Source organism: Spermophilus citellus, assembly GCF_964194105.1.
Source record: "Spermophilus citellus genome assembly, chromosome: 2".
Lineage (NCBI taxonomy): Eukaryota > Metazoa > Chordata > Mammalia > Rodentia > Sciuridae > Spermophilus > Spermophilus citellus.
In genome coordinates this window covers 241,724,177-241,739,274 of record NC_138183.1, presented here as the reverse complement: position 1 = coordinate 241,739,274, position 15,098 = coordinate 241,724,177, and the positions used below count along the sequence as shown (strand labels likewise).

The 15,098-nt window shown below is 35.7% G+C and overlaps 1 protein-coding gene and 1 pseudogene across 2 annotated transcripts; both read left to right on the top strand.

The window, feature by feature from the left end:
- The first annotated feature begins 1,552 nt into the window (after positions 1 to 1,552).
- LOC308641872 (olfactory receptor 5M11-like) lies at positions 1,553 to 2,450 on the top strand (annotated as a pseudogene). The gene has a single exon. The product of its transcript is annotated as an olfactory receptor 5M11-like (transcript).
- Positions 2,451 to 8,512: 6,062 nt separating this feature from the next.
- LOC308641871 (olfactory receptor 5M11-like) lies at positions 8,513 to 9,481 on the top strand (the record flags this gene model as incomplete). The annotated part of the gene is made up of 1 exon (XM_081280454.1): positions 8,513 to 9,481. One exon carries the CDS (start codon positions 8,513 to 8,515, stop codon positions 9,479 to 9,481), a length of 969 nt encoding a protein of 322 aa, XP_081136580.1.
- Between the last annotated feature and the right edge of the window lie 5,617 nt (positions 9,482 to 15,098).

The window sequence follows — 15,098 nt, the reverse complement described above, 5'->3', positions numbered from 1 at the left end:
TGCAAGACTCTCAACTGATTCTTATTCCCAAACTTTGTCATTACTTCTAAGTAATGATATCTCTTGCCATCATGGTACAGTATATCTCAGGGTGTAAATGATCCACATAAGAGAAAACAATGGTGTAGGGGGAAGATGTGACACAGCTCTGTGCTCCATGTTGCACCTCATTGGCATGACACGCTTGTCCTCCTTCCAGCAGTTCCTTGTCATCAAACATCTCAATTCTTTCCAGATTTACAGGGAACTTTGTTCTATTATAAAAGTTATAGTAGTAGTGAATAGTTTTGCAAGAATTAGGCAAATTATAAAAGTGTTAAACTTTAGAAAAATGGCAAAGTATAAAAAACATCTTAAGTGAAAGAAAGATAGAATTCAGCATTAGATGTGCAGTGAAGAGAAATTAAAAGCAAAATGGAGGGCAGCCGTGTAGCTAGGAACATAGATCAATGGTAGCATGTGGGAAAAAAAAAAGGATGTGTTCAGTATCTTAAATGCAAACTATACTAACTGAATTTCTTTAAAAAAATAGTGACAGAACTCTTTTCTATAATCATCCTCAAAATACTGTGTGGAAATTAATTTTTAAGACACTTTAAAATTTTATTTTTCAAATGTTTATGGACTAGCAAATCCTTCATTATATTCCTATTGATAATTAATAGATATGAAGATCCAAATATTCCACAGAAGACATTCTGAAACACATTAAACTTATTTGATTAACAAGTTTTGCAAGCAATTTCTTTTCACACAAAATTTCAATAAGCACTAAATTCTACTAAATTTCTGACCTCTTCCAAACCTCTTTTAGGATACAGAGAGGAGTCAAATGCAGCAGGTGATCTATGCTCTTAGTGGCATACTATTTTAAATTTTTCTTCTAATAAATAATCCAGGATATAATTTATGCTAGGTAGCATGGTACAATAATAAACGGATTTTCTATCAGTTATAGAAGAACTAATGCATAAGGATTAGAAAGTAGACAATTATTGTGATTTCATAGGCTAAAGAATAAATGCATATTTATAGGGGGTGCTGGAAACAAGGAATATAAAGGGATTGAATAACTCATTAAGAGGGAAAAGGTGAGAAATATTTCATAAAGCAGTAGGCTTTAATCTGGGTCTTATAGGATAATTTGGAATTAAAATGCAAAATAATAATAATAATAATAATAATAATAATAATAATAATAATAATACAATCAAAATAGTGCCACCAGAGAAAGAAGAAATGTAACTTACCTGCAAATATATGTAATTATGTATGAATGTATGTATGTATTTGTCTATCTATCTATCTATCTATCTATCTATCATCTATCTATCTATCATTGAATGGTATGTGTATAGACACGGAGACAGAAATGTTAAAGTTAACAAAAGAAAAATGAGACAATAATTTAGTAGTTAAAAAAAAAACACACAATTTGATGGTAGAACCCATTGTGTGATATATTCTTTGGAGAAAAGCGATTTCAGCTCTCATTGGAACTTTATGCGTGCTTGTTTTCTGTAATTTCAAGGCAGACCGTGACTATCCAGAAATGCCCACCATAAATGACAGTGTGATAACAGAATTCGTTTTGCTAGGGCTCACAGATCACCCAAAGCTCCAGCCTGCCCTCTTTGTGCTGTTTCTGGCCCTTTACCTCATCACCCTCTCTGGGAACCTGGGCATGGTAGTGTTGATCCAACTGGACTCTCGCCTTCACACTCCCATGTACTTCTTCCTCAGTAACTTGGCCTTTGTGGACTTGTGTTACACCTGCAATGCAACCCCACAGATGTTGAAGAATTTTTTATCAGAGAAGAAGAACATCTCCTTTGTGGGATGGTTTACACAATGCTACATTTTCATTGCCCTTCTCCTCACAGAGATTTACATGCTCCCTGCAATGGCCTATGACCACTATGTGGCCATATGTGATCCTCTGCGTTACAGTGTGAAGATGTCCAGGAGAGTGTGCATCTGATTGGGCACATGTCCTTATGTGTATGGATTCTCATATGGACTCTTCCAGAGTATCCTGACCTTCCGCATGACCTTCTGTAGGTCCAATGTCATCAATCATTTCTACTGTGCTGACCCACCACTCATCAAGCTCTGGTGCTCTGACACATATGTCAAAGAGCACGCCATGCTCATTTCTGCTATCTTCAACCTCTCCAGCATTCTCCACCTGTGGCTCCCACATGATGGCTGTCACCTTGTTTTATGGGACCCTGTTCTGCATGTATGTGAGACCACCAACAGACAAGACTGTTGAGGAATCCAAAATAATTGCTGTCTTCTACACTTTTGTAACCCCTTTGCTTAATCTTAATCCCTTGATCTACAGTCTGCAGAAAAAAGATGTAAAGCAGGCCTTGAAGAATTTCCTCAGAAGAAGTATCATCAGGACATTGTCAATACCTCCACTTGGCCATAAACCACAACTCTAAACTTTTTGCTCAAATATATTTGCATTTTGATAATGAATTTCAGTATTCTCTGTGGATATTTTAGGATTTTCAGCTAAATTGTTATTTAGAAAATAACGAGTTGCCTTCATTTTTCGTAAACCTACCCCTTAACATGTATACATGGACTAGAGGCATTGGCATTATTTTGGAGGTTGTAAGAAGCCCAGAAATACATTCTTTTTTTTTTTTAGAGAGAGAGAGAGAGAGAGAGAGAGAGAGAATTTTTTTAATATTTATTTTTTGGTTTTCAACGGACACAACATCTTTATTTGTATGTGGTGCTGAGGATCCAACCCAGGCCGCACGCATGCCAGGCGAAGGCGCTACTGCTTGAGTCACATCCCCAGCCCCCATACATTCTTGATCTTAGATATATTACCTTGAAATCCATGTGTTAATCCAATCCTCAAGTGATTTGTAGGCTTATAAACTTTTGAGAACCCGTGCTCTAAGTGAAAGCTTTGAATTCATAGGCTTTAGGACACTGGTGTCCTCTCATTATTTACAACAGTAGGTAAGAAAACATGTTCTCAGCTCAGAGACCTCCAATCCTTTTCTCATTTGTATTTTTATTAAAGAATCTTTAAGAGCCAATGTCATCTTAAGAAAGAATAAAGCTGGTAGCATCTCACTTTTTTATTATTTGAAAGTATTACAAAACTGTATCAATTAAAACACTGGTATAATATATGTATATAAACGACTCTGGTATAATAACAGACATACAGACCAATGGAAAATAATAGACAGCCTTGAAAATACCCATGAACATTTGCTAAACTGATTTTTGACAAATATGTCAAAAATTCACAATGCAAGTGGGTAGTCTCTTCAACAAATGCTGGTGGGAAAATTGGATAGCCACATCCAAAAAATGAATGAAATTGGTCCTTTATTACATACCAAGTACAAAAATCAACTCAAAATGAATTGAAGATTTAAATATAAGGTCTGATACTGTAAAACCTCTTAAATAAAAGCTAAGGGAAAATCTTTAAGACCTTGGGCATTGCAATGATTTCTTGATCTCACATCAAAGTACAAACATCAAAAGCAAAAAATTAACAAGTGGCATGACATCAAAATAAACATTTCTGGAGTTCTGAGACCAGTGGGACACAATAAAACCCTCTCTCTAAATAAATAAATAAGTAAATTAAAAGAAAGTACCTAAACCAATTGAAAAAGCCATCTATAGGATCAGAGAAAATAGCTGGGTATGGTGATGGATGCCTATAATCCAACTATTTGGGAGGCTGAGGCAGGAGGATGACAAATTGAAGGCCAGCCTGAGCATCTTAGTGACCTTGTGTCAAAATAAAATTAAACATTGGGGTTTGGGATGTAGCTCAGAGTAGAGTACTCTGAGTTCAATCCTCAGTACCAAAAACAAAATAATAATTAAAAAATCTGGAGAAAATATTTTTGAACCATGTATCTGATAAAGGGGTTACTATCCAAAATATATTGGGAACTCCTGTACTCAATAGCAAATTAACAAACAGGGGAACAAATACTCAGCAACAAAGAACCCCACTGAAAAAATGGGCAAAGGATCTGAACAGAATTTTTTTTTCAGAACAAAACATTCAAGTTTCTTACAGATTTAGGAAACTATATTTGACATTTCTAGGCATCAAGAAAACAAAATTATGAGATATTGCCTCACATGAGTTAGAAGGGCTATACTCTGAATAAAAGAAAAATAACAGACACTAAGTGTTAGCTAGGATGTGGAGAAATCGTAGTGTTTGCAAATGTTTTGTGGGAATACAGAATGTTATATCAGCTATGGAAAACAAAATGGAGGTTTCTCAGAAAATTAAAAATAGAGCATTCATATTTTCTAGCTCTCCCACTTCTAGGTATATATCCAAAAATTTGAAACAGGGATCCTCAAGTGTAATATATCTGCACTTCTATACTAGATAGCAGCATTATTCACAATAGGTAAGATATGGAAATAATCCAAATATTCATCAATGAATGAATCCATGAAGAACATATGGCACATGGTGGATTATTAATCAGTGTTTAATTTAAAAAGATTGCTTCTGATTTTTTTTTTCAAAAAGGAAGACATGGGAAGTTCAAGGCTAATAAGCAATTTCAGTAGAGCAAGATGAGAAAGTTCTAGAAAGCTGCTGTGAAATATTGTGCCTGGAGTGAAAAATACTGCATTGTGCATTCAAAGGTTTAGGAGGGTAGATCTTGGGTTAAGTGTTTGTATGAAACAAAAAGAGGAAAAAAAGCAGATCAAATGATAAAACAAGATAAAATGTATTTGTGTGCCTCCCATGGAGTTCATAGGAAAAACACTAGCAAATTTGAAATTGTATCCCCAGTGCTTTTGTTAAACCCTAGTGGCGTGAATTAAAATTACACTCATCACTGAGGCTCCTCAGTTCTACTGAGATTTGCCTTAAGACATAATTACCATCTCTCACATCCTGAAACAAATACAACCACATTTTTCTGCTTAAAGAGGTCTTAAGAAACTGCCTTAATCAGAGGTTGAGAAAGTACAGCCATACTAAACCAGAAGTAAGTTCCTATGCTTTGAATTTCTTGATTTTCAATCAAAAGAAAATTGTTTTAAAGGTTCTTACTGAAGCCCGTGGTTTATAGGTGTTGACAGTTGACATCCTTGAGAGTTAGGTTTTCATTGGCTTTGTGAATCAGTATGTCATCTAAACTTTGGCATTTAGCTCAAGAAAATAGACACAACTTTTCTCAAGGGCTTTAGGCAGAGAAGTAAAGAGGGGTGATAAGTTATAGAAGGTGTTAATTCTATTTTGGACAAAAGTCATTACAAGCTCATTTCATGCCAAATGTTAGTATCTAAGTACTTGAAATGAATTCACTATTTTGTCCTTCTGATGATCCTTTTCATATTTACACCAGAAAAGTCAAGATAAGGTAAGTGAGTTAAACTTGGTACCCATGTGAATTAGAATTCCTAACTGGTGGAGTGAAAACCAAAATCATTTATTGTAAATACTTTCACAAATTTTGACTTTCTAAATTCTGAAGTATCAACCTACTTCAGGATGGCAGAACAGGTTCAACTTTCAAAATTATTTATTTCTTTTGCAAAAGCTGCAACTGAGCTAAGTGTTATCCAAGTTCATTCAGGGAATTTATTGGTGTCAAGGTTGTGTATAAATTCCAGAACCATCCAAAATGATTGCAGATGTAAGTAGATAACTGAGTTCCCTGAAATAGCTCATTGAGTTTTTATTATTTTAGGTGCAAACTGGTTATTTGTATTGACTTTTCAGGGCCATCCAGCAGATGAGCTTGCTATTTGAATCTAATTATAATCAAGGCTGCATTTGTGAACATTAACACAACATAATGTTTTTTTTTCTTTTTCTATGTATTTCTTTTCTATTGGTTCTTTTTACTTACTCATAACATTAAAATTCCTCTTGACATAATTTAAAATTAATAAATTTATTTATTCTAATTTAGTCCCCAGTACTTCCCCTTTTCCTCCCGATGTGGATTTTATTTATGGAACCTGCACAAGTCACAGAGCTTTTTAGTCAAAACTGTTTCAGATCCCTTCCATGGTCATCAAGTGGCATAAAATGTCATCCTCCTGCAAATGAATTGATCATGTATAATTAATTGCTTTCTCTTTTGTAAGTCTGAAATTCATACATCCTGATCATTTCTCTTCCAATTTTGTCTATTCTTGTATTCTCCATCAAGTTTTCCTTCAGAGTTTCTTAGATGCCAAGGAGCAGGAGGATAACATCTCCTACACTCCCAGCTGCTATCCTATGAATGAATATAAAAATTCCAGAACTCTTTCTGCTAGACCCTGTGAAAGGAAGCTTCTATTAATCCTGATCCCTGTGCTCCACTGAATCCTGTTGATTTTCTTGATGGGATAGTCATATATAGAAAATAATTAGACTTTCAATAAAATAAAACATTTCTATATGAGGGAACCTCCCAGGTAGAGTTTTCTGCATTCCTTTGCATTAACTCTGCACACACAAATCATTAGCAGTTCCCAAGAAGATTTCAAATTATACTGTTGCATTTTCTCTTTATCCTTCCAAGACACCCTTCTCAAAATAGCCTTTAACTTGTCTTTTTTTTTTCTTCTCCTCCAGCTTTTTTTCCTCAAAATTGTTACCCTCTCAGTGATCTCTTCCTTGCTTTTCCTATTTAAAATTTAAATACCTATTTTCCAAAACTCCTTTCTTTTTCTCATAGTTCTGTTATTTAAAATACTATTTATACACTTAGGATATCCTCAATCAATATCCATCAGGAATTTTGAAAATGTTCACTGCTGCATCTGCATTGTTGAATTCCAAAATATGCACAGTGACAGGAAGCCTTGTTTTATGAATATCTGTTCTGATATCTACACTTGAGAGGGAGCCGGGATAGACTTCTATTTTCCATTATAAAGAGAGAAATGGAGAAGCTTGTTTATAAATTCAAAACTATAAAATTGTAGGTGCAACATAATATGCAAGGCTCTCAACTGATTCTTATTCCAGAACTTTGTCATTGCTTCGAAGTAATGATATCCCTCCCTGTCATGGTACAGTCTATCTCAGGGTGTAAATGATCCACATAAGAGAAAACAATGGTGTAGGGGGAAGATGTAACACAGCTCTGTGCTCCATGCTGCACCTCAATGGGATGACATGCTTGTTCTTGTTCCAGCAGTTCCTTGTCATCAAACATCTCAATTCTTTCCAGATTCACAGGGAACTTTGTTCTAACTTTATAAATGTTATAGCAGTTTTGCAAGAATTGGGCAAATTTTAAAAGTGTTAGACTTGAGAAAAAAAGGCAAAGTATAAAAAGCATCTTGAGTGAAAGAAAGATAGGATTCAGCATTAGATGTGCTGTGAAGAGAAATTAAAAGCAAAATGGAGGGCAGGGGCATAGCTGGGAACATAGATCAATGGTAGAATATGGAAAAAAAAGGATGTGTTCAGTAGCTTCAATGCAAACTATACTAACTGAGTTTCTTAAAAAAAAAGAATAACAGAACTCTTTTCTATAATCATCTCAAAATACTGAGTGGGAATTAATTTTGAAGATGCTTTAAAATTTTATTTGGCAAATGTTTATGGAACTGTAAAATCCTTCATTATATTCCTATTGATAATTAACAGATATGAAGATCCAAATATTCCACAGAAGACATTCTGAAACACATTAAACTTATTTGACTAACAAATTTTGCAAGCAATTTCGTTTCACACAAAATTTCAATAAGCAATAAATTCTACTAAATTTCTGACCTCTTCCAAACCTCTTTCAGAATACAGAGAGGAGTCAAATGCAGCAGATGATCTATGCTCTCAGTCGTATATTATTTTAAATTTTTCTTCTAATAAATAAACCAGTATATAACTTATGCTGGGTAGTCATGATACAATAATAAACTGGATTTTCTATCAGCTATGGAAGAACTAATATATGATGATTACAAAGTAGAAAAATATTGAGGTTTCATAGGCTAAAGAATAAATGCATATTTATAGGGTGTGCTGGAAACAAGGAACAGAAAGGGATTGAATCACTCATTAAGAGGGAAAGGGTGAGAAATATTTCATAAAACAGTAGGCTTTAATCTGGGTCTTATAGGATAATTTGGAATTAAAGGACAAAATAATAATGATTATAATAATAATAATAATAATAATAATAATAATACCAGAAAAAGAAATGTAACTTACGTGCAATTGCATGTGATTATGTATGTATGTATGTATGTGTGTATGTATTTGTCTGTCTGTCTATCTATCTATCTATCTATCTATCTATCTATCTATCTATCTATCCATCTATCATTGAATGGTATGTGCGTAGGTTTGGAGACAGAAGTGTTAAAGTTAACAAAATAAATGAGAAAATAATTTAGTAGTTTTTAAAAAACCCCACAATTTGATGGTAGAACCGATTGTGTCATATATTCTTTGGAGAAAAGCGATTTCAACTCTCATTGGAACTTTATGCCTGTTGTTTTCTGTAGTTTCAATGCAGACCGTGACTATCCAGAGATGCCCACCATAAATGGCAGTGTGATAACAGAATTCGTTTTGCTAGGGCTCACAGATCGCCCAGAGCTCCAGCCTGCCCTCTTTGTGCTGTTTCTGGCCCTTTACCTCATCACCCTCTCTGGGAACCTGGGCATGGTAGTGTTGATCCAACTGGACTCTCGCCTTCACACTCCCATGTACTTCTTCCTCAGTAACTTGGCCTTTGTGGACTTGTGTTACACCTGCAATGCAACCCCACAGATGCTGAAGAATTTTTTATCAGAGAAGAAGACCATCTCCTTTGTGGGATGCTTTACACAGTGCTACATTTTTATTGCCCTTCTCCTCACAGAAATGTACATGCTCGCTGCAATGGCCTATGACCGCTATGTGGCCATATGTGATCCTCTGCGCTACAATGTGAAGATGTCCAGGAGAGTGTACATCAGCTTGGCCACATGTCCTTATGTGTATGGGTTCTCAGATGGACTCTTCCAGAGCATCCTGACCTTCCGCATGACCTTCTGTAGGTCCAATGTCATCAATCACTTCTACTGTGCTGACCCACCACTCATCAAGCTCTCCTGCTCTGACACGTATGTCAAAGAGCATGCCATGCTCATCTCAGCTGGCTTCAACCTCTCCAGCTCCCTCACCATCATCCTGGTGTCCTATGCCTTCATCATGGCTTCCATCCTCAGGATCAAATCAGCAGAGGGCAGGCGCAAGGCACTCTCCACCTGTGGCTCCCACATGATGGCTGTCACCTTGTTTTATGGGACCCTGTTCTGCATGTATGTGAGACCACCAACAGACAAGACTGTTGAGGAATCCAAAATAATTGCTGTCTTCTACAGCTTTGTCAACCCAGTGCTTAATCCCTTGATCTATAGTCTAAGGAACAAGGATGTAAAGCAGGCCTTGAAGAATGTCCTTAGAAGAAATATTATTAGGACAATGTCACTACCTCCATTTGGCCATAAACCATAACTCTAAAATTTTGGTCCAAATGTTCTTCCAACAATATGGTCAGAAAGGTAAGTTAGTACATCTATTATGAAAAACAATATGGATTTTTCTCAAAAAGTCAAAGATAGAACTACCAAGTATTCTGGATTTTCTATATCCAGGTATAGATTTAAGGAAATAAAATCAGTATGTACAGGAAATATGTATGCTTCCATGTTCTTTGCAGATTTATTCACAATAATCAAGACATGTAACCAAGACATATTCATCAGTGAATCCATGGAAAAAGAAAATGTGCTTTATTTTCAGTCTGAAGAAAGAGGAAAGTATTGTCAATTGTGTCAATGTGGTGAAATGAACCAGGCACAGAAAAAAATAATAATAATGCTGCAAGTTTTCACTTGTACTTGGAGTCTGAAATATGTAACTCATAGAAACAGAGTGGTTAACAATGACTGTTGAGGGTTGAGGCCTAGGAAATGTTGTTCCAAGGATACAAAATTTTCTTTTAGGAAGAATAAACCCAAGAGATCTATGGCATGATATGGTAACCTAATAAAAATATGCTTTCCACTTAAAAATTGCTCAGAGTAGCTTTTAAATGTTTGCATTGTGTCAGGAGCCATCCATGGGCTGAGTGTGAGCTATGTGCATTGGAGCTATATAAGAAAACTGATCTGGAATTGCAGTCTGATTGAGCTTTGGGATGCAAGTATGCTTTTCCTCTTGCCCTGCTTGTGATCCCATACAGTACCTGAAGTGGGTGTGACTTGCCAAGATATCAATCAATCTGCTGACCACAAGACATCACAAAGCAAGACTCCACCTTTGAAACATCCCCCTTGCCTTATTTGGGTAGAATTTTCTATCAAATGTCTTTCCCTAATAAGTAGAAAGGTTCCCTGTACATTCGCTCTCTCTTGCCTCCCAGCATGAAAGAAGACCCTTGAGGTCACAGAGAAGTCCCACTCTTGACCTGAGAAACTCATGTTCCTATGTTACATGATTTCTTCATAATTTTCTTAGTTTAACGTTGCAGCCAGCTCCTTTGAACCCAGCTCATCTCCGTCAGTGCAGGCAGCTGGCGAGAGCACTGGAAGGAAAATAATGAGTATTAGCTTGACCTTAGACTGGGGATGTAGCTCAGAGGCAAAGCAACCCTGAGTTCAGTTCCCAGTAGCCAAATAAAATAAGATTAATTTAATAATGCATTTTTGTGTTTTGAAAATGAGTTTTAGACATACTGTATCCAAATGTGTATTTCAACCAGATCCCAGGTGATTCGTAGGCACATTAAATCTTGGAAAATATTGTTCAAAGTGAAATTTCTCAACAATTATTGCCCAGAACACTGATGGACTGTTACTAATTACAGTGGTAAGCAGGACAAACAAGCTCTATGACTTTTGGATTGGGCAATCTTATGAAACAATCTTCTATTCTTTTTTCTTTGACTCAAAAAGTAAAACCAGAAGCAATAGATCATGATCTATTTCTCACGATTATGTTATGTCTGATGGCAGTAAGAATGAAAAGGAGCGAATGATGGTAGTTTAGTTTGAACTGAGCTGTAAATCTAGGCCTGAGCTTTAGGGACCCAACTCCTGTCTCTGCCCTATAGACCTTCAGAGGATGCTTTCTGTATCACTTGCATTTGAATCATCTGGGACATAGTGCTGGGAGGAAAGACTAAAATTTAGGAAGAAAATAAAGTAGCAATGGATTATCCCAGATGGATTATATACCTTGATTTGAATATTCCTCCTATCCCTAATTATGTTTAGTTAAGTAATGTTTACTCTTTCCTTCCTGAATATAGACCCAATTCATGGACAGTTAAAGTGTATCCTGGGAATGGTAGTATTACCTAGAAAAGGAAATGTAATTGCTCTCTGCTCTTCCAAAAGCTCAACAATATCAACTACATTTGACTTCAAGAGATATATTTAAATAAATGATTTTAAGGCAAATGAAAATTTCTTCTACTCTCCAAATAACTAGTGCTCTCTTATTGATCTAAAATGCTAAATATTTCATAAATTCTTTTCTTGGTATAGCCTGTTATTTTATCATAAAAAATTAAAATATTGTATGTACATAAATATGTATTAAGCTTATCACAAAATATATTAGGGAAAGTCTGTTTCTCTGTTTCTGTTTTTCTTTTTGCAAAAAATGAAAAATTATTAAACTAAGATAAGCAAAAATGCTAATTTCTTAAAGCATAATAATATCTCATTTTATCCTAGGAGTACAATTGGATCTTTAGAACCAGAATGTGGGATTCTATAGCCATATTCTATAGCCAGAATTTGGGATTCTGGTGAGATTCTTGCTTCATTCTCTACCTATATCTATCTACCTATATATTTTCTGGCCAGGCTTTATGATAATGAGGTTTCTTTTTTCTCTGATAATGAAATAGAGGAATATTTGGAATGTCAAGAAAATATCTGAAATTTTAATTTTTCTATAATTACAGAGTGATGTTCATTTAACAGGATAGTAATTATTTCATAAAACCTTCATGAGGTAAAAAAAAAAATGATGTCAAACTACTGTCTTCCTGTATATTTAACTCATGCTGTGCACTAGGAAACCTGACAGCATGCTAGGTAAGGTTAGTGACTGTTGAAAATATCCTCAGGATAAGGCTGGTAGGACACTCAGTATAGTGTTAACTATATGAAAAAAAAAGACACTGAATGATTTTTAGAGCCATATTGTTCAGCCTTACATTTCATTTTTTTAAAAAAATTAGTGAGTTGTGTAAAGGAGGTTTAACTGCTTTACAAACAAGAAAAAATATGTGCTACAACCAGCTTATTCATCACCATGATCTCCCTCCTCTTCCTCCTTTCTTTGCTTTTTTCTTCCTTGATAACACCTTTTTTGTTGTTGTTGCGTTTGGGATTTCTTTTAGCTAAGCAGTGGTGTGTTTTCCTTCTCGGTAGCCTTCTTTTTCAAACTCTTGTCATCTGTAGCAGTGCTATTCCACATCTCTCCCAGTTTTTTTGCAACCTTATCAAAGGAATGCTAGTGTTATTCTCAGAAGAGAAGAGGAAAAAGGCTCACAAGGAAGCAAGCATCTGATGCTTCCTCTCCTTTTCTCCTTAAAGTTTTCACAAAAGAATGTATATGAGGTCATTTTGCTTCTCAGCTCCTGGGGTCCATGTTTGCTCATGGTTAGTTATTTTTCATAGTGGAACACAAAGCCACCCACTGTCCATCTGATTCTAACTTGCTCCAGGGCTGTCTCTAAGAAGTTCAATGTACAGCAAGGCGATGAGAGGGGAGACAGGTGCTCATTATGGGTTTTTAATATGAGCCTTTTCTCTTGAGATCTTGCTAATTTCTCTGTTGATTCTAGGGTTCTTGTGATATATCATTTTCCCCAAATAGTTGCTCCATGCCATCTACAAATTAATACTTCTTTCCAATATTTTTGAGTTTTTTTTATTGTGTGTCAGATTTGGTAAGTTTCAAAATTAACACCAATATGCTTTCTGGGGCAAAAAGCAGAGTCTTCCACTAAGCCAACAGGAGCACAGGAACTGATGTAATTAGGACAATGCACAACTGTGGCTTCTGCTCTTGCCCTTGAAGGTTGTCATGTTGTCTCCTCCCCCTTCCCCTTCCCCTCTTCTTACCTCCCCTCCTTCTCCTCCTCCTCCTTTTCCTTCTTCTTTCTCCCTCCCCTAATTATGTCATCTTAGCTCTGTTGTCATCATGTATGTGATCTTTTGCTGACCTTTTTTAGGCAGAAGTGATCATTTTCTCTGTCCTTCTTTTACTCTGTAACTAGAAAATCTAATCCAGTCTGCACTACATACATTTCTGTGATCCAAAACACAAAGTCATGAGGTTGAGCTCATGACTGTAGGACAATAACAGCACGCTTAGAGGTTTTTGTCAAACCGAGGAGCACTGGCCTTTTAATGGGAGGAATCTGCTGTTCATTTCTGGTCACTTGCTTCCCTGTCAGAAAGCAAACCAAGAAAAGTCAGATTATTTTTATTTTTATAAGAATTTCCTAATATTATAATTAATGTGAAATTTGTAAACATCATGTGAATAAAAACAAAATATCTGTGGGTAAAATCAAGCTCCATTAATTTGTGATCACTCAACACAGTCTAGGCACTTGTTCTGGTTTAGATATGGGGTGTTCCCCAGAAGCTCTTGTGTGAGACAATGCAAGGAAGATAAGAGGTGATATGTTTGGGTTTTGAGAGATTCTACACAATCAGTGCACTAATCTGCTGATAAGGATTAACTAGGTGATAACTGTAGGTAGGGAGGGTCTGGCTGGAGGAGGTGGGTATTAGGGGCCAGCCTCTGGGGCACATATTTCTTCCCTGTGAGTCTTGCATTTTCTCTGCTTCCTGGCAGCCATGTCCTGAGCTGCTTTCCTTTTCCACCAGGATATTCTGCCTCACCTTTGGGCCCAGAGCAATGGAGCCAAGTATTGAAGGATAGAAACCTCTGAAACCCTGAGTCAAAATGAACTATTCTTCCTCTAAAATTGTTCTAATCAGGTATTTTGGTCATAGCAATGAAAAAGCTGACTAAACAACACTGTTCTGAGTGCTATGCAGACTGTGGTTACATAATATCAGTTCCCTTTTCTCTTGGGCAATGGTTTGGAAAGGAAGGTATTATCAATAAATTAAACCACATTGAAAATTAAGATTGCAACATGTGTCATTACAAAATCTCAGAACACAACTCGAAAGAGGACTATTATGCTGTTTTTATGTAAATTGAATGCATATAGAAATAGTCTTCCCTTAAGGATTATTATCTAAGCCGACATCTGAATATAGAAGGCAAATCTGGAGAAAGTTTTAGAGAAATAGAATTCACATCAGTGCATGAGGACTTAGGGTGAGGATCTGAGTTTGAAAAGAGTTTGGCACAAATCAGTGAATGAAGGAGAGAATGACAGAAAAAAGGACATAGATGAAGACTATAGTGAGATCTCTGATTCCAATATGTCATTTGGAAAATATGCCTCTGTTTAAGTATTTATGTGTCTATTTTTGCCTTTATAATTGTACTAAATATTATTTGAGCAAATGTGCCATATCCAGCTTATATTTGTAACTCTTAGATAAGTTTAAGAGTTGGTAAAAGGAAGTAAAAGTCAGGCAGAATATTTCAATCTTTCCCCTTTGTTTACATGATTTGGCAACTAAATACTACTAAGTATATGATTATCAGATTATCCACAAAATATCACTTCCCAGCACCTGACTCTAATATCTTGAACTAACTCTTCTTCTATAACTCATTATGTTGACTTGTTCATATTATTTTACTGATTGGTTTTATAATTTACTCATGTTATTCTAGCCCCTTTGTGGAAAGTGTTGGGCAATACAGGATTCAGACAGGGAAGGAAACACAAAAACATCAGAGTTCATGAATTATGCCAATATTAAATATCTTTATTAATTGCTATCTTCATTAATTAGAATAAGTGATAATCAATAATGCAAAAATCCTGTGGACTATAGAATAAATTCCTGATCACTTAAAGCAATCAGCTCAAAGTGATTATAAACTGATGAAATCACATTGCTGAATTCCCAAGACTCTAGAGGAAATAAGCCTAAACCAATTACTAATTTTCCCC